This window comes from Mesoplodon bidens, assembly GCF_964165515.1.
Source record: "Mesoplodon bidens genome assembly, chromosome: 1".
NCBI lineage: Eukaryota > Metazoa > Chordata > Mammalia > Artiodactyla > Ziphiidae > Mesoplodon > Mesoplodon bidens.
This window is the reverse complement of record NC_138176.1, coordinates 7,821,868-7,841,142: the sequence shown is the minus strand read 5'-3', so window position 1 is coordinate 7,841,142 and position 19,275 is coordinate 7,821,868. Positions and strand designations below refer to the sequence as shown.

General features: G+C 53.9%; 1 protein-coding gene across 2 annotated transcripts in view; it reads right to left on the bottom strand.

The window, feature by feature from the left end:
- The window catches only part of FAM53B (family with sequence similarity 53 member B), a 144,433-nt gene that overhangs the window by 75,711 nt on the left and 49,447 nt on the right, over nucleotides 1-19,275 (bottom strand). For both annotated transcript variants that reach the window (XM_081248064.1, XM_081248063.1), the window contains exon 2: nucleotides 1,526-1,788. In XM_081248064.1, coding sequence (XP_081104190.1) covers nucleotides 1,526-1,603 — 78 coding nt within the window. In that variant the 5' untranslated portion in view covers nucleotides 1,604-1,788. The remainder of the gene's footprint in view (nucleotides 1-1,525; nucleotides 1,789-19,275) is intronic.

Here is a 19,275-nt window from a genome sequence, read left to right as displayed (position 1 = left end):
GGTGAAGCACCTTGGAAAGAAAAGGACAGGGAGAAGGGGACAGACAGTGCATGGGGGTAAGGAGGTAGGGGAGGTCGTGGAATTAGATGTTAGGCCAAGTGGCCAAAGAAAAGGAGGGAGGGAGAGAGTCCTGCTAAAGGGGAGCGTTCCAGGCCAGGGAAGAAGTACACAAGCCCTGAGCCATGTAGAGCGGGGAGGCCGGCGTGGCTTGAACAGAGTCAGTGGCGGAAAGCAGCGGAGAGAGAGCACAGTGGTCACGGGGGCCAGAGTACACCGGACCTCATACATCCCAATAGGAGTCTGGCGTTTGCTCAGCCTGAGACGGGAAGCCTTGGAAGGCTCTGGGCAGAGGTGGGACGGTCTGACTCGCATTCCCTCTGGCTGCTGGGTCATGCAAACAGGCTAAAGGAGCCAGAAGCGGGGGCCAGTTCCCAGAAGAATCCAGATGAGAGAGTACGCAGGAAGGACCGGAGCAGCAGCAGTGGGGACGATGAGAGGGAATCTACGGACAGATACATACTCAGCACAAACTGCAAAGGAAGGAGCAATGGGCAGACACCCTACTTGTCCTACGGAATCCCTTCAGCCCAAGGCGCTCCGTGAAGGCCTGTGGGGTGGACACAGGTCTTGGTGGCTTTCACAAGCTCTTACGAGGACCTAAGACCCACCCGCCTGCTCTCGACCTGGGTGGTGGGGTCAGACTCGGGGAGAAAGCCCACTAGGTGGTAGCGTGGGGTCTCACGAGGGGCTGTGAAGGGCGCCGGGAGGGGCGCTGGGTGACGTGACCCCGGACGGGGCCCCCATCCCTGACCGCAGAAGCAGCAGCGTCCCTGGGACGTGCCCAGGTGCAAACCCCCCCCAGGAGTGTTTATGCCCGAGTGGGACTTGCAGGGGAGCAGCCCACCCACTTCTGAGGAATTGGGGCTATGGAAGGAGGGTGAGGAGGCCGTCTCGTTGGCGGCCTAAGGAGGCCGGCTGTCTGCCTCTCTGGCCAGGCTCACCGGGCCACTTGGTCCGAGGACCACCCTTGCGGAGGGCAGCCGCCACCAGGCCCACCACCTTGGCCGCCAGGCCGCGCCTTCTTTCTCCACCGTCCCCCACTCTGGACATTCCTGAGGTGGCAGCTCTCGCTCGCGCTGACCGCCCTTTGGAGGCCCGGCCTTACCTCGGTACCACCCCGCCTTCTGGAAACTACCTCCCTGACCGGGTGGAGACCAGAAGGAATGTGGGTCTCAGCCCGGCAGGGGCGGCAGAAGCACACTTGGTATTATTTACCAGGGTGCTGGCCTGCCACCCCCCCACCCCGCTCGCCAGAGGACTCAAATCTAGGCTGGCTCCTTCCTTCTTGTGAGGGCGAAGCCGGGCTCCGGGTGACTGCTCCACTGCCCCGCCTGCCACGGCTCCCAGAGCTCTGCTTGCGGGCCCTCTGGGCACAACTGCTAAGCCCTCTTGCTCAGTCCACAGCCCCACCTGGATATCGGGCCTCAAAAGGGTCACCAGAGAAGCCAGGCCACCGGGTCCTTACCAGCTCAGGGATGAAGGTCCTGCACGCTACGGGGTCAGCTCCCTGCTTGTCGAGGCTTTGACTTAGGATCATCACCATGGTAAGGACCTCAGGCACTGGGCGCCAGCCCAGGGTGGGCACGAGCCATCTTCGGTGGGCAGACTTGGGCAGAGGCGACCTCCTGGGCACCCCCCAGATGATGATGTCAGCAGAAACGGCTCCCCATCGGCTGCTCACGCTCGGGGTGGGGCTCTTCCAGGAAATGGCCAAGTGTGGTCAACTCCCTGGAAAGATAAAAGAGACGCAAAGGGATTCAGGACTGGGGCAGACCGGGCCCGAGAGAGCCGCGCCCTCCCCTGCACGCTGGGACCCTGCTGAGGAATAGAACCGCCTCTCCGCTGCAGGAGAGGTATCCTGGCGGGGGCCACGAAGGCCGGAATGGCCTTCCCGGAGTCCTCACCCACCCACAGGCCAGCCTTAGGGTGTCCCTAAAGCCAACACCTGGTGGGCACAACAGTGAATCCCAGCTCAGCCTCGCGGCACCTTTAAGACAGATCTCGGGGTCTGGGCTGCTCACAGACTGCTGTCCCCAGAGCGCGCTCAAGCTGTGTGACCTCCTACGCTGAGCTAGCCCTACAGACAGCCCGAGGTCAGCTGAGGTTAGACACGGGGCCAACCCTGCAGTCAAAGCCCAAGGGCTTGGCCCTCAGGCAGCCAGCAAGGTGGCTCCTGTTCTCTGCCCAGGTCTGAAGGAAGCCACTGGAAGAACTGGGAGGGTCCATTTAAAGGCACATACTTCCCATCCTTGGAAGCACCACGATTCCAAAATGACACATTTGCAACACGGGGCGCCTCCGTCCCCTTCCTCAGAATGAGCCAAACCAAGTCACGGCCTGCGCACGCCCCTCTGTGCTCCCAGCAGTGATGGGACCCTCTCTCATCATCGTGCTACACAGCCCGGAGCATCTCCCCGACCCACCCTCATCTCTCACCAAGCAAAAGCCCAAAGAGTGCAGCCTTCAGTCCAGGGTGGGAAAATCGCTCCTTACAAATCAATTTCTCTGATCCTATTTCCATCCCACCCCTCTGTGGTTACACCTTCAGAGGAAGTCACAGAGATCCAAGGAACCTGAAGATCACCAGGTTCCATGAAAAAGTAAAAAGTAACGATAACGATAGTAAAAAATAAAGAAATAAAAAGCAGCTCCTAATCTTTAATTAAAACCAAACTGGTCAGTGCAGGAAAATGTTTTAGAATCTGCTGCTCTGTGTAAAAATTAATTGCACCCTGGTATTTACTTGCCATCCAGATTGTAAATCATATTTTCCTGTTTACTTCGATTAGACTTTACAGTGGGTGTTATTGAAATTGCTCAATTACGGGCCAGCTGGCGAGCACAGGAAAATTACCTTCTACTGTTCTTCGAAAACAAGGTTCATCCAAAGTGCAAAAGCAGGGAAGGGAAGGAGGGAAATCAATACATTTTCAAAGGACTGACTGTTCAGGAGGGAGGGCCGGTGGAGTCTCCAGGCTCCCAGGTCACACTGGGAGACCTGATGCAGAGTTTCAAAGCCACATCAATCTAGAAGTGAAACATTCTGACCAAGTATGATCTGCCCCAGCAAAGAATTTCAGATCACTCCTCCGAGTCTGGCCAGAAAGCCAAGCCAGGAATGCCCGCCAGCCCCCTGGACGCTTGGCTTGGGAGCAGGGCAGGCCACGTGAGCAGGAGAGTGCCCGGACTGGTGCTGTGGACTCTCCCTTCAAGAGGACCCTCTGTGCCGATCAGAGACGGGGATGAGGCCTGATGGAGGCCGTCTTCTCTCTAGGTGCAACCTCGATTCAGTTCTGGGGCCGCCAGCCATTACCCCAGGCCCAGGGGTGACCCGCCCTCCCCATTCCCTTCTTCCCTAACAAGGCAGGAGCGTTCGGTGGTTACAAGCTCAGGTCCTGAGCCAAGCACACCTGAGCTGGAATCCCAGCTCTTGAAATGTATCGTCTGAGTGACCTTTGCCAAGTTACTTACTCTCTGAGCCTTGGTTTCCCTTTCCATACAATAGGGACAACAGTGCCTGCCTCAGAAGATGACTGTATTATAAGAAAAGAGAGCTCGCCTTGCTCGGTGAGAAGCCCTAGCTCATTTGAAGAACTGCTCAATAAACAAGTAGCTACTGCCACTAGTTTCATGGGGGAGCCTGTGAGTCCCGATCTTTTCTCAGCAATGGACACCCCAAGCATCTGTCCTCTCAAATTTTTTTTAAAAGGGAAATTCCATCAAAACTTTTCAAAGCTAAATTCCATCAGGAGGAGACTAGCTGGGCTTCCTGGGTGACACAGTGGTTATGATTCCGCCTGCCAATGCAGGGGACAAGGGTTTGAGCCCTGGTCTAGGAAGATCCCACATGCCACGGAGCAACTAAGCCCGTGTGCTAAAACTGAGCCTGCACTCTAGAGCCTGCAAGCCACAACTACTGAAGCCCGCGCGCCTAGAGTCTGTGCTCCGCAACAAGAAGCCACTGCAGTGAGAAGCCCGCGCACCACAACGAAGAGTAGCCCCCGCTCGCAACAACTAGAGAAAGCCCGCGTGCAGCAACGAAGACCCAACGTAGCCGAAAATATAAATAAATAAATACATTTTTTAAAAAAAGGTTGGGGTGGGGGGACTGGCTGTATTATGGCCCATGCCTCTGGTGCAACAGTAGGCGGCCAGTAAGAACGATGCTGTAGAAGTCTTATCGCCATGGAAACACGCTGGCCCATCCGATGCAGCCGCTGCGTACCAAGCACGAAGCTGGATGGAGGAAGCGGCGCAGGTGTCCCAGCTCTCGCAGCTCTGTTCCCACCGGAGCCCCTACCGAAGGCCAGGTCGCACAGAGGCAGCATGACTGGTGAATTCCAGAGCACCACATGCTCCTGCAAACTGGGCGGTCAGTAAACATGGCAGGCACCGGAAGGAGGAGGAAGGTCCTGCACGAGCCCTGTCTTCAGGGGTCGTGGAAAGACAGTACTGTGAACACAGGTACTACAGCTACGGAAGGCAGATGGAGGAGGGGGGCCCTGGGGCTGAGTCATAAACAGACCCCTCTGCACAGGGACCAATGGCATACAGCACTGCCTGGGAGAGCCCAGGAGTGGGGACGACCCAGACGGCCATCAGCAGGTGACTGGTAACAGAAATCACAGAGTAGCTATGTAAACAAATACCATGTCACCTTCACTGCAGTGTTAATGAGGCAATTTTAATGGTACAGACATGAAGCACTCTCTAAGATAACACTGTAAATGAACACAGCAAGAGGAGTACAGCATGGTCCCATAACCACGTGGCCCTGGAGTGGGAGAAGGCACTGAGTGTATAGCCTTACACACGGACGCGTGCTATTTGAGTATTTCATCTGGTGCATGCAACGCCTTTCTGATTAAAAAGAAAATAGGCAAGATTTCAACATGAAGGGAAGAGGCACCTGGGAAGAGGGAAGCGTGAGCGTAGGATGGCAGCCGGGCCTGTACACGGCGTGGGCGGGGGGTGGGGGCAGTGAGCACACTGCTGGCAGGCACACAGGGCACGTGGAGAGGGGGCAGCAGCAGGACAAGGGGCCGGAAAGACAGAGTCACCCCAGACCAAAGGCTCCGAATGCCAGACTTTATCATGCGGCCGTAGGATGCTCCCAAACGAGCTGGAGTTGGCTGGGTTGATCCGCTGAATGATTTTTTTTGAACCCTTTGCAGCACCTAGCTCGGTGCCTTGACTACGGCAAGAGCTCCACACGTTCCTGGAATCCGGCTAAATCGTAGCAACATCTGAAACGATCCGGGCACATTCTCAGACCCTGTGAGGCAAATCCAGACCATCAGAGCCTGGCACAATCTGGAATTCCCTGGGATTCCTTTGATCCATGGCATGGGCCTGGCCAAGCTCACTGGGGAATGCCAGTGCCCATCCAGAGACTCGGAGCCCAGTCTGAGAACAGGGCCAGTTACTTCTCAGGGAGAAGCCAGGAACTCGGCCTTTGAGGGACAACTGGGTGAACAGCTCTGCCCAAGGTAAAAAGGAGGTGCCCCAGGGCCCACAGGGGGCAAGGGAAAGGCTTCCTGAGGTCACCTCTGGGGCACAGATCCTGCTCTGGCCTGGCGGGTCTTCTCTTAACCCATGTTAAGAACAGCTTCTGGGCATCCCTGGTGGCGCAGTGGTTGAGAGTCTGCCTGCCGATGCAGGGGACGCGGGTTCGTATCCCGGTCCGGGAGGATCCCACATGCCGTAGAGCAGCTGGGCCCGTGGGCCACGGCTGCTGAGCCTGCGCGTCCGGAGCCTGTGCTCCGCGACAGGAGAGGCCACAGCAGTGAGAGGCCCGCGTACAGCAAAAAAAAAAAAAGAACAGCTTCTATCTACTGAGCACCTACTGTGTACCAGGTGCTTTATATATCAATACAAGACAGATATAAGTAGTTAACAGTGTACAGACAGATGAAGCAACTCACCCAGGATATCAGGGGTGAGCTCCCGGGCTGTGCTTCCCACTGGTGTCCACCTGCAGCAAAGTCCCCACCCCTACCTGCCTCTCCATACCAGATGCATCCTTCAAAGCCCCATCGAGCAACTACCACGCAACCCGGCAAATGCACTCCTTGGCATTTATCCCGGAGAAATGCAAGCTTATGTTCACACAAAACCCTGCACATGATTGTTCATAACAGCTTTATTCGTAACAGCCAAAAGCAGAAAACAACCCAAATGTCCTTCAACAGGTGACTAGCTAAACAAATTGTGGAACAGCATCCCATGGAACACTCCTCAGCACTAAAAAGGGACGAACTATTGATATCTACCTGGACGAATCTCCAGGGAATTATGCTGAGTGAAAAATCCCAGTCCCCAAAGGTTAATTACTGCATGACTCCATTTACATAACACTCTTGAAATGACAAAATTACAGAAATGAAGACTAGATTCGTAGTTGCTGGGCGTTTGAACGGGCTCTTGGGATGGGGGTGAGGGAGCTGGGTGTGGTTATGAAAAGACACCGGCAGGGACCCTTGTGATGGAAATGTTCTGTATCTCAACTGTATCGCATGGGTGTCAATTTCCTGCTTGTGATTTGTACTATAGTTTTGCAACATGTTACTGCTGGAGAAAACTGAGTAAACAGTACACAGGATTTCTATGATTTCTTACAACTACATGTGGATTTACAACGATCTCAAAAGTTAAAAAATGTTTTTCTTCCAGTTTTTTTGAGATACAATGGATATACAGCCTTGTATCAGTTTCAGGTGTGCTGCATCATGATCTGACTTACATACATCATGAAACGATGATCTCAATAAGTTTAGTGAACATCCATCATCTCATAGAGATACAAAGTTAAACAGAGAAAAATTTTCTCCTTACGTCAAAATTTTAAATTTAAAAAGCCCACTCCGTCTATGCATTTGCCAAAACTCACAGAACTAAACACCAAAGAGTGAACTGTACTGCATATACATATAAAATTCTTTTTAAAGAAGGCCACGTGGCAGCCACTGCCTGTACGGGATGGGATGCAGCCTGAGGCAAGGAGGCGTGCTAAGGGACTGGGCAGCCTCCCCCTCACCTCCCAAGCCCCTTAACTTCAGCTTCCTCATCTTTAAAATGAAAGTGAGAACACCTTTGCTCTGGGGGCTGCTGGGAGAGTCAGGTAAGAAAATGTGTATAAAAGAGCGCAGCACAGAGAAGGCCCCAGACACCGGTGCCCACTCCCCAGGGTACACACGGATGGTCAGCGGGCACCAAGTGACACTGCCCGCGGTTAGTGAGAGGCTTCAACCCAGCCCCGTGGCACCCTGGCCCCAGAGCCACCTCCGCCCCCTCCCAGCTGCGCTCCCAGCCCCCGCCTCCCTGAGGACCAACTATGGGCTGGGCTCTTCTCATTTCATCTCTCGAATTCCTGTGAAGAGGCATTGCTATTAACAGTATTCCCATTTTCCAGATGAGAAGACCAAGGCTCCAGGAAAATAAATCAAGCATTTGCCCAAGATCCTACAGCTAGCAGGGGTGAGGGTGAGATCTGAATCCAGGTCTGTCTCCTCAGGACACCGCAGGGACAGTGGACAACTTTACTTTCTCACACGGGTCCTTCCTAACATGAAACTCTCTTGCTTTTGTTCTGCAGTCTTCAATGTGCCTTCAGGCGTCTGCAGCCCTCGAACCCAGCTGTCTGATATCACTGTGGTCGAGACTCTCGGCTTCTGGCAAATGGGAACGCTGCCCGGTGCACGCTAAATGCCTTTATATATGCAGAAAAGTTTTGCAAACTCTAAGAGTCTATATAACTCTTCAGAAGATTACAGGAGTTTACCAAACGTTTCTGTCATGCATTTTGAAGAGCCACCCTTTCAAGAAAAGAAACTGACCACGCTGGAACTCGCCCAATTAAACGTTTCCTTCTTTTAATATCCTTATCCTGTGTTTACTACTTGTACAAGTTCGCTTTATAGCAGAAGAATATCTCAGCACCCCAACACAGGACTCAGAGCAAAACCTAAACATAACCTTGGCCGCTGACAGTGATTTTCCTGATGGCCCAAGCAAGTCATTCCTTTCAGAGCTTCCATTTCCCCCTCCCATTAAGCAAAGGAAATGGGAGAAAAACAGCAATTCTACAAGGTCTTTGGGAAGGCTGCATGCACTTTTAAACTTTCGTAACTTCAGCTGTTGGTGTGACAAAAGCACTCTGTGAGCAGGATCTAGAAGCAAATTTATGAACCTTTGGGGAAGGGCATCTTTCAGAGGGTCATGCTGCCTCCTGCCAGATCCTATGACAAACCCATGGAAGGGTGGAGCGGGCAGAGGAATCCTCTGGTCGCAGTCAAGGTCCACATCTGCCAAGAGTAGGGAATTAAATCTGCCCCGGGATGCCTTCTGCTTGCTGCTAAGGCATCTGAGTTTAAAGGATAAAAGTTAAAAGCTGCCTAGGAACTTTATCAACAGCCCGTGCTTTCCCAGACCGAGTTGACATTGGAAAGAGAGTCGAGTCTGGAGTTTCAATAAGAGAACGTGCCCGGAGAATGTGTTTCCCAGACGGCAGTGGAACATTTAAACGAATTCCCTCGGCCCAGGTTCCCAAGTCTTCAGGTCCTCCTGAAAAATAACTGATCAAAGACAGCTATGCCTTCACCACCTGCAATCCACCGACAGAAAAAGAGAGACAGACGAAACCTCTTAAGTCAATACTTGAACACCAAGGACATGTTTGATACCAAACGTTACTGATTGAAGGAAACTCCACAATAGAGGCAATAGCCAGAAAAAAAATACATTTTTGTTCACCATTTTCCTAGTATCTTCCTGGTCTGTATCTGTGGAAATAACAGGTGACACGGAGTCTACCTTTTATCAAAGCATGAATAAAATAAGAACAGCCGCAGCAGCAGTGCCAGGCCCCAGGCTTACTGTATCCTCAGAGGAGCCCTACGAGTGGGCACTATTGTTATTCCGTCTTACAGAGGGACAAGCTGAGGTCCAGGCCCAAGGTCACCCAGTTGTAAAGGGTGAAACAGGACTCAAGCCACATCTGCTAAATTCCAAAATCTTTGTCTGAACCACCAAGACGTCTACTCCAGGATCCATAAACTGTGTCCTAATTATCCCATAAGTATTTGGTTTCTCAAACTGGCCAAAAACTGAAGCACAGATGCTGGGTTTGCAAGACACCCCTTCCCTATAAGCTCCTCCTGTGGTGCCCCAGGCCACACCTCAACCTCCTGGACTTAATGATGAACTGGCACTGGGGGTTCCACTGAGGCAGGGAGCGGGGAAGTGAGAGGGTAGGGGTGAAACAAAGGCACTGATTCCCATCCCTAACCACACGGAGGGGCGGCCGTGCCGGGTGCCGTGCAGAGGTGAAGTGCCTCCCAGGAAAGCCAGGGTGCCCCCAGGCCCGGGGGACGGTGCCGGCTCCTCACTACATCAGCTGGAATCTGTGTGCATCGACCCCCTCTCCTGGGGCTCTGCTGCCCCTCCCCCAGAGCTCCCCCCCACCCCCGTCCTTCTCCCCAAGCCCATTTCCAGGGTGTTCACGGGGGGCCCGCCCTCCACCCATGTTGTCTGGGTGTGGCCTGCCTCAGGCCTCCTCTGGTCTCAGCACAGAGCCTGTCACAGCGGGAACCCGATCGGCGTGTGTTCACCTGGGGACGACCACTGGACTCGAGGCCCGGAAGTCACACGTCCCCTCCAGCTCAGTCCTGGATGGGCTGTGGCACCCTGGGCGAGGGACAGAACCTTGCTGGGCTTTGTGATCTGTAAGAAGTAAGCCTTGTCTGCCCCCGCGAGCGGGAAGTTAAGGAAGGAAAGGTCTGTAGAGCGGGGCGCCTGAAGGGGGGCCAGGGGCACTGCGGTGAGTCCTTCGGTGAGCGCAGTTCGAGCCGAGAGCAGGCCTGACTCAGCACGTGCGAACTGGCTAACGGAGACCACGTCTCCACAGCTCCAGCATGAGCGGCCGGGCGGGGGAGCGGAACATGCTTGCGACCCCTCTGAGCACCTCGCTGGGCGATGTAGCTGCTGGACAATCAAATCCATTATTGAGTCTCACGTTCACCCGGGTTCCTGTCTGCATGTGACACGTGAGGAAACTGGGCTCAGAGAGGCAGTGCAACCTGGCTAAACCACACAGCTGACATGCGGCTGCATCAGACTCTCAGCGGGGCTGGGCAACACTTTCTTGCTGCAAGAATAAAGCAGCTGCCGTCCTTAGAGACAGCATGCTTACCCCACCCTGGATTCCTCGCCCCGGAGTAAGGTGTGTCCTTGGAGGTGTTTTCTTCAGTAACCGGGGTGAACATACATTCCCTGGACTAGAGCTTCAGGTAATCAAAGGTCACCGAAGGCCCACACTCAGCAAAGGACTGGCAGTCACATTACCTGGCTGGAAAGGGACCCACCCTGTGCCCTGGGCTGAACAAAGTGGCCCAGGCTCCCTTATGAGACTGTCTTAATGGAAGGGAAGCAAAACAAAACAGTAAACGAGATGTTGAACCGAACTGGGAGTCTGTTCTCTGGGACTTTACACGGTCACTCGCACAGTGTTGTAGGGATTTGCTGTGTTTTTAAGCAAATAACATCTCAAGAGGAGGGGGAGGAAAAACATTATTCACGGACATGAAAGTGTTGAGACCCAGAGCCAAAACAAACGTGAACATGGGAACGAGACAGCCTGTGCTGCTTCTTGAAACTCAAGCCAACTGCATGCATGACCTGTCAAGAGCTCATTCATCAGTGAGACATAACTGACAGGCGAGTTTCCTATAGGCAGTCCTGCAACGCTCGCTACCATTCAAGTCCTTTTAACCTGCCAAACCCTACAAGAGAAGAGTGTCCTATGGACTAGAATCTGCAGAGCAAACTCAAAAGGAAGGAAATGAGGGGTGGCGGGGAGGAGAACCAGTACTTACTGAGGGAGCACAGACTAGACACCGCCTTGTCCTCCAGACCAGGATGAGGGAGAGAAGGGGAAAGAACTGGGGACGGTGAGACACAGCAAGGGCCCCAGAGATAATCTACTGAAATGTTAAGCCACTTAGCCTAAGACGACCATGACCTCTTCCTCAGTCAGACCTATTTACAAGTACAGTGAATTTAATCAAACCATGATTTGAAACCAAAAGAGATGAGGGGTTAAAAAAAAAATTAAACAAGAACAAAAATAGAGAAGCCCAAACAAGAGGCAGCGTGGCCTGTGTGAAGACAGCAGGACTCGGGAAACATGGGTTCTGGCCCTACCTCTACCACCGAGCAGCTCTGGCCCCCGTTTGCCAAGTCACTTCCCCTGTCTGGCCTCAGATCCCTCACCTGACGAATGGAAGACCGGGTCAGACGGGCTCTGTTTCTGCCAAGTGAGCAGCCACGTGCAGCCCTGCATCAGCTGTGTGGCTCAGCCAGGTCACACTGCCTCTCTGAGCCTCAGTTTCCTCACCTGTGACATGCATATGGGAACCCGAGGGAGCATGAGACTCAGTCATGGAAGGTGCCGCGTGAGCTGCGAGAGGGTGGGAAGGGCTGATGATGCCCGTCCTGCAGCCACTGCTCTGGTGGCCGTGTGTCAGCTGGCCTTCCCGGTCTTGCCCAGACCTGACCTCCAGTGTTCAAGGTCGCAGGAGACCGGACAACAGCAAAGGCCAAATTCTCACTGGCTGCCATTATGAGCCTCAGCCGTGGCCTTCCATATGGCCGCGTGGAGAGTGGGAAGCCGCCCTCATATTCCTTCGGGGCAGGTAACCGGGAGGTGGGGTTGCCCCCCTCTCTTACGTACCTACAGGCGCAAGTGGGGATGTTTGCACAGGTGCATTCTCCAAACGCAGTCCTTAAGCACACCAGGGCACCTTGGTGTCTTTCAGTGCCATTAACAACATTCAGAATTCAGGCGTTTCTTGGAAGGCGAGGAAGTTAGTCACTTACCAGTTTTCACACCTTCATCTCCTACCTCCTGCTACAAAAACAGCCCCTTCCTTTGCAAAATGTTTATGGACTTTAGGGCCCAGAGACAGCAACGTTCTCTCCCTCCTGCGGGATGATCTACCCTCACCCAGGCTGCATGCACGCTTCATGCCAGTGTGGCCCCAGGAGCCCCTCGGGCAGGGGGAGCGTCCCCGTTCCTGCCCGGCCACACACCAGCACTGCCCTCACAGAAGCCCCAGGCCGCTGCGCAGAGCAAATGGAGCCTCCCAGCAGCTGGCACCGGGGACACAGCTGGGAGGCAGCCTCTCTTCATCTCAGGGACCTGGGGGCTGGTGGCCTCACACGGTGACACAAGTATCACACTGAAACAGGGGCGGTGACGCAGGAGGGGACCAGGAGCTCTGTAAGAACTGTGAAGGACACGAGAACCAGGTTTCCCCTCTGCCACCCACTCGGAGGTCACACCCTGACCTCATCTCGCAGACCAGGACATCACCCTCCTGATCCGACCAATTTTACAGGGTCCGGTATAGAAATTAATCAGCCTTCTCCCCTGCCCCCCACACGGCCAGCTGCACCGCACAGTCAAGAACGCTGTCATCTGCCAAAACAAAACTCTTCAGAGAGACTGCCAGACAGGTCCGTCAAAACGACAGGTACCCTTGAGCTCCGGGGCACCTCTCAGTCAAATTCCCAAAGCCATCTCTCTGGTGCCTCCCAGGGGGCTTCCGAAGGGCGGGACAAACTCTACTAAGATGACTCTGACATCAGCTGCAGCGTGGTGGCGAGGGAGCCATTCTATGTGTAACAACGGCCATCTGCCTGCAGAAGGACCTCAACAGCACCCGACTGTTGACTCTTTAGGAGGAGAAAGAGGCTCCTGTAAGAAGGGCTGCCCTGAGGTCCTAATTCAAAGCAAAGCCCAGAGATTCGGCTCTGAATTACTTAGCACTGTTCAGGGACCGAACAGAAGGAGCTTGGGAGCAGCTGCGTGTGGGTCTTGAGCTCCTGCTTTACCTTCTGGCAGAGTGTGCAGGCAGGAGAAGGGAGGGGCGCCTCATTTGCAAACCCATCTCCACTTCCTCTAAGCATCGTGGATATGACAACCCCGGCCTCCCGGGCTCAGAGCAAAGACCTAGAGGGGGTTCAAGAGGAAACGATATGGCCAACCAGATTCAAGCCCTGCTGAACTCTTCCAGAGCCTGGGCGGGGTTGGGGCGGGTGGGGGGGGGGTTGGTAATCTTGACAGCTCTAAGTGAGACTCAAAACACCCTCAGAGTTACCTTCCAGAGGTGAGCAGATCATCGTCATCAGAAATGGCCCAGGCCCCGGAAGAAACAGAGGTTCACTCCACTGTCCGTCCACAACATATCCCAAAGTACCTGAAAAACCACCCAATGTGCCAGCGGCCGCTGTAGCTGTCGTGTTATCGTCATTGTCCTCTAGGGGAGCCATCGGAACCGAGTTTTGGTGCAGGCTTGTCTTGCCCTCAGGAAGCTCACGTCACTAAGTCAGCAGCAAAACTCTACAGCTAGGCCTCGGAGCACTTCCCAAACCCACCAGCGAGCTGGCCTTCGCCTCGCCTGAAAGGGGCCTCACCCTGGTCAGGAGCCCCATCTGGAGGCATTACCAAACGTGCGAAAGCAGGAAGGCTACATCTGGAACGGGTAACACCAGCCTCCTCAACCAGGAGTAAATCCCGGGGAGGCGGGCATAAATTATCAACGTTCTCAGAGTTAACAATAACGATAATAAACTTAAAAAAAAAAAAAAAGCTGTCAGACTGAATAAGGGGACAAGATGAGAATGGAAGACATTTAACAGGTACTGGTCAGGGGCCAGCCTTTGGACACCAAAACCAAGTTTCAGGTGTGCTAGGTGAGTAGTTAACAGCAGGCTGTCCTCCTTGAAAAGCCTGATAGGACAGGAGTTGTGCACCACAAAAGCATATGTAAGCCACAGGCCCTCTGCCCAAGGAAGTAAAAATTATTAACTGATGCACGAGTGAAATGAAAAGTAAAATAAAATGCACTAAGAGGTAGAGTACATTTTAAAAGACAAATAACACGACATCATAACAGGGCCTTCTATGGTTCAAAAATGAGCACCGCAGGGCTTCCCTGGTGGTGCAGTGGTTGAGAGTCCGCCTGCCGATGCAGCGGACACGGGTTCGTGCCCCGGTCTGGGAAGATCCCACATGCCGCGGAGCAGCTGGGCCCGTGAGCCACGGCCGCTGAGCCTGCGCGTCCAGAGCCTGTGCTCCGCAACGGGAGAGGTCACAGCAGTGAGAGGCCCGCGTGCCGCAAAAAAAAAAAAAAAAAAAAAAATGAGCATCGCAACCTTGATGGGGTGGGTGCAAAGCCATGCTGGGATCTCCTCCTCCCAGTCCGTGGTGGGTGTTCTTCCCGGGCAGATTCTTGTTCACATCAATTATTAATAAATCGACAAAACATTTGCTAGAGCCATGATGTTCATGAAGCACAAAGCCTGGCAAGTGCCTGCAAGTGGCATCCACGTCCACCAGGCCCCAGCAGACAGGGCTGGCAAAGCTGCTCTGCAGGCCCCTGGCCTGGCCTGGCCTGGCCGCTGTGAGTGGCAGGAGGGTCCGAGTCCGGCACAGGTGCCCAAGGAGCTGTCCCTCTGAGCAATGCTGACCACACCCCTGGGTGAGTGGTGTTTCACGAGCCCACAGTGGGTCCCCTGTCTTAGAGGGGTCAGTGGGAGGCGGCACCAGAATGAAACAGTTTCTCCCCCAAATTCTCAGCAGAACCCAATTTAAAAGTCACTTGCCTTCCACAAAGAGGAACAAGGCAACTTCTAGAGAGAGGAAGCAAAATACAATCTGGGCAAATGTCTCTGTGCCATTCTACTGTCATCCTGGCGGCTCTCCTCTTGAATCTCAGGACCCTCAGATGCCAAGTTAACCTGCCCCACAGATAAGCCTCCTTGGGTGCAAAAAAAAATATGCACCTTCAGCACAGATAGGACAGAAAGCAACTTAACTGCCTAACAGTAAGGACAGGATAAACGAATGTCCCAACATCCATGCAAAGGACAAAATGCAACTTTTCAAAAGACTTGATAGGTGCCAACAGGAAACCATCTTCCAGTCTAGCGTTAAGTGAAAAACCAAAGACAGACAGTGGACACAGTAAGCTCCTATTTGGGTAAAACTAAATAAATGTAACAATAATACAGAAGGATACAAAAGAAACTTAATATCAAGAGTCTTCAGGGAGAGGAAGTGGGCTGCTGAGAACCAAGGGGAGAGGAGACTCTTCAAGGAATACCATTTTGTACGTTTTGAATTTTGAAGGTACGAACTATGCAAAAAATATCTAAATTTTTAAAAATCAAAATTTCATATATATATATATATATATATATATATATATGCTTTTGCACATCAATGGACTCTCTCTGGGAGAACAAAGAAAACGGCAACAGGAGTTCTTCCAGAGAGAGAAGTAGAGGTAGATATGAGGGACAGGGATGGGGGGAGAGTTTGTAACAGCTGAGTTTGTAACAAGCGCATATATTGCCTATTCTTAAAAATTAATTTACACACACAGAGCGGCTTATAGTTCCCCAAACACCCCACACCGCCCCACGTGTCCAGACCTTCGCTCACACTGGGCCCTCTGGCTAGAACTTGCTCCCTGCTTCCCCCTGCTCCCCTCTCAGCCTCTTCAGCCTCCAGCCGAGCTAACTACTCTCAGCTTTTCGACTCAGCTCAGGCGTCTCCTCCTCCAGGAAGGCCTCGCCCACACTGCAGAGTACGAACCAAAGGAGCATGAAATGAGCTGGCAGTGTGTCCGTCTCCCCCATTGACGGCGGCCTTCGGGAGGGCACGAGCCCAACCATGGTCCCCGGAGTCCCGGGACCGGGCACGAAGAACAGCTCTCAGGCAATGTTTGCTGAACCGAAGAACACATTCGCTGCATTAAGTCAGTTCTCAACTTTCCTGACGCCAAAAGCTATTGAAACCTCTCTTGCTTGTGGGGTTTCCCACAGCTATCAAAATTGTGTTAACGCTAATTCGAAGCATTACACCTCCTAGTCCACGGAGGGCCTGGGCTCAAAGCTGTCTGGGTTCCACGGCAGCAGAGCACGAGCAGAATCTGTGGTTGGCACAAAATCACTCTGTCTGATACCGCGCACCTCCCGGAAACTTGCAAATACTCATCAGAGGCTCCTTGCTTGGTCGGGCGGGCAGGCGGGCAGGTGGCCGGCCCCTCGCACTCCCAATCCCAGGAAAATCTCGGCACAGGGTGTTCCCTGTGGCTTTGTTTCCCAAGTTCGGCCTTTAGGAGAAAGCACCTGGCTGCCCTCAGGGCTTGCCGGGAGGCAGCACCCGTATAGGCCGGTGTCTCCTGAGAAGGAGGAGGGCCAAGGTCCTGGCAGCCTGCACGGTGAGCAGGATGGGGGCGAGGGGCAAGATCATCCGGGAGAAGTCAAATGTGCATGTGACGCTGTGCTCCTGAACAAAGGGCATCTTCTCTGAGGGACTTTAATTCAACAGGCAGATCCTGTGCACACCCTGCGCTGTGCTTCTCTCGTCATTTCCTCATGGTACGAGAGCCCCAACCCAAGTCCAACACTCCCCGGGCTGGCTGTACCAGGGGCTGAGGGAAGAAGGCAGGTGTACCAACCAGGTTCACACAAACCAAGTGTCCAAACAGGTATACCGCAAGGCACAACGAGTGCCAGGGGAGGATGCAGGCTATGGGACAGGAGTGAGCTGTGACCCCAAGCAGGGAGGTGAAGGTCTGGGGAGGGGTCCTTGAGTGTCGGACTTTGCGGGCAGAAAGGAGTTCAACAGCCGGAGACGGGGCGAGGGCCTCCCCGGAGGAAGCCCATCAGTGATGCGTCCAGCACCCAGGGAGCTGGGGAGCCGGGAGGTGAGGCCCCTTCCCAGATTCGGGTGGAAGCAGCCCCGTGCCGCCCAGTCGGGCACGTGTCCGGCTGAGGCCTGCGCCCCTCACAAGGCCCTGGAGGGGGGGCTCCACCATCCAGGGCAGCCTCAGCGGCACCAGCCTGCCCACTCCTGGCCCGGCCCCACCTCGCCCGGCTCCCCTCCAGCTCCTGGGGGTCTGCCCCGCCACACCTGTCCTGCTCTGCCTTCTGCCGTTGAGAGCACCAGGCCAACAAGCTGAGCCATAAGGGGCACGAGCAGGTGCTTCACTCAGCCGAATGGAGCCAGGCGACCCAGGGGATCCTCACAGGGGATCAGAAACCACCCTCCTTCATAAAACGGCAGCATCAAGGTACACAGCCGCAAGACACTTATTTCCACCTCCCAGTGCACCAACAGCCCCGGCGCCGGCCCACACCACTAACCCAGAATGCCGACAGACAGTACAGCAATTGTGCCCTCTCTTGGGAAGGGGGAGTGGCCACGTCCAGCCCCACATGAGAATGTCACGATCGTCTCGGACTCCCGAGCTACAAATATGTGATCAAGGCATGTGCCGAGCACGCGCCCACCACGTGTTTGCGTGGCTATGAAAGCACAAAAGCACAAGGGCCGATGTGCTTCAGCTGCCGGGGACTGGGTCTGGGGGCGGCAGAGGACAGGGTAACGAGACAGGAGTCAGAAAAACAGCACAGAAACGCTTCATTCAAAACCATGACTGCTTTATTGTCCCCTAGTTTTTGAGGAGTGGGAGTGAAAGGGGGGACACTCCTTTACAAAACAAAACCGCAAAGCGAGGCGACTGGTGACTGCCGTCGCCTCCCAGCTATTCCATCCTAGGCTAAAGGCAGGAGACAGGCAGTGATTTCAGATTCACCCTGGACAACTGAAAACCAAAAATGAGATGCAATCCATCTTCGCACACAGGCAACCACCACTGACAACTCAGATCCGTACGTACAGCCTCTGGCTGACGCTGTACGGACGCAGGCACGTCACTTCCGAGCTCCGGGCCTCAGGTGCCCAGTTGTAACAAGAGCTCTTTCACTTCCAGAAGCCCAGGCTGGGCTCATCTGGTGGCAGGTAAGAGAAAGAAGGGATAAAGCACTGGATGCTGGGCATGGTTGGCGCCCCCGTGTCCATCACTACATGGGGACACACGTTTCAGGACACCTGAGTCAAAGGGCACCTCAGCCTCAGGACTGATACCTGGGACATCGAGCAACAGGAAGGGAACAAGCTGCCCAAGGAGGTGGAGCCACCCAGCATCCATGCCAGCTGTTAGCTCGGCCAGGTGGGGCCTTTCTTTGATGAGAATGGGTCAAACAAACCTATGTGGGAAACCAACGTTCAAAACCCGGAATCATCAGCGTTGCCTCCCCTGGTATCCAGGGTCCAGATTAAGGGGGTTGGAGGCAGGCGCAGAGAGTGGGTTAGAAAAAAGAATTACCTGAAGGTAGGAAATACATGTTTCTCCAGCTATTACAATGAGAGTCTAAAGATAAACAGCTTCCATAAAGATGGTTGGTGTCTTACTCTGCTGGGGCTGCTGTAACAAAATACCATCAACTGGGTAGCTCATAAACAACATTTATTTCTTGAGGTTCGGGAGACTGGGAAGCCCGAGGTCACGGTGCCGACAGACTCAGAGCTGACAGGCTCTTCGTCACGGATGGTCATCTTCTCACTGCATCCTCACGTGGCAGAAGGTCTGAGGCCTCTCTCTGGGGTCCCTTTTGTAAGGGTCTAATCCCATTCGCGAGGGCTCCAACTTCATGACTTGGTCACCTTCCCAAAGGCCCCACCTCCTAATACCATCACTTTGGGCTTTAGGTTTCAACGTACAAATTGGGGGGGATATAGACATTCGGTCCATAGCAACTAGAAAAGGAAACATCTTTGGACGTCTAGGGTCCAGTTTCCCAGAAGATAAGATGCAAAGCTTCGTAAGCATGTACCTCTGCACAGCAGGAAGTAAAAAGGGAGAGCAGGCTCATACGCAGGGCAGGCGTTCGAGTCGCTGGCTGGGACCCAAACCCTTGTCGGGGTGAACACTGGAGGGTTTGGCGCCTGCTTCGACAATGTGGTTCCAGTGCAGTGGTTCTCAAAGCGTGGTCCCGGAACCAGCGGCAAACAGCCTCACCTGGGGGCTCGTTAGAGATGCACAGTTTCACTCTCCACCCCACACTGACTGAAGCAGAGACTCTCTGGGTGGAGTCCGGCAATCAGTGTTTTAACATGCCCTCCAGGTGAGTCTGGTGCCCCCGAAAGTCTGAAAACCAATGTTTTAGTGGATTTGGTACTTAGAACCCTGATACTTGGGGAGACAATTCCGCAGATGGAAAAAGCTGGGGTCCATCAAGGTTGAGTCTCTTGCAAAAGACCATGAGGTCAGAATCGGGTGGAAGGCCTAGGCCCCACCCCCA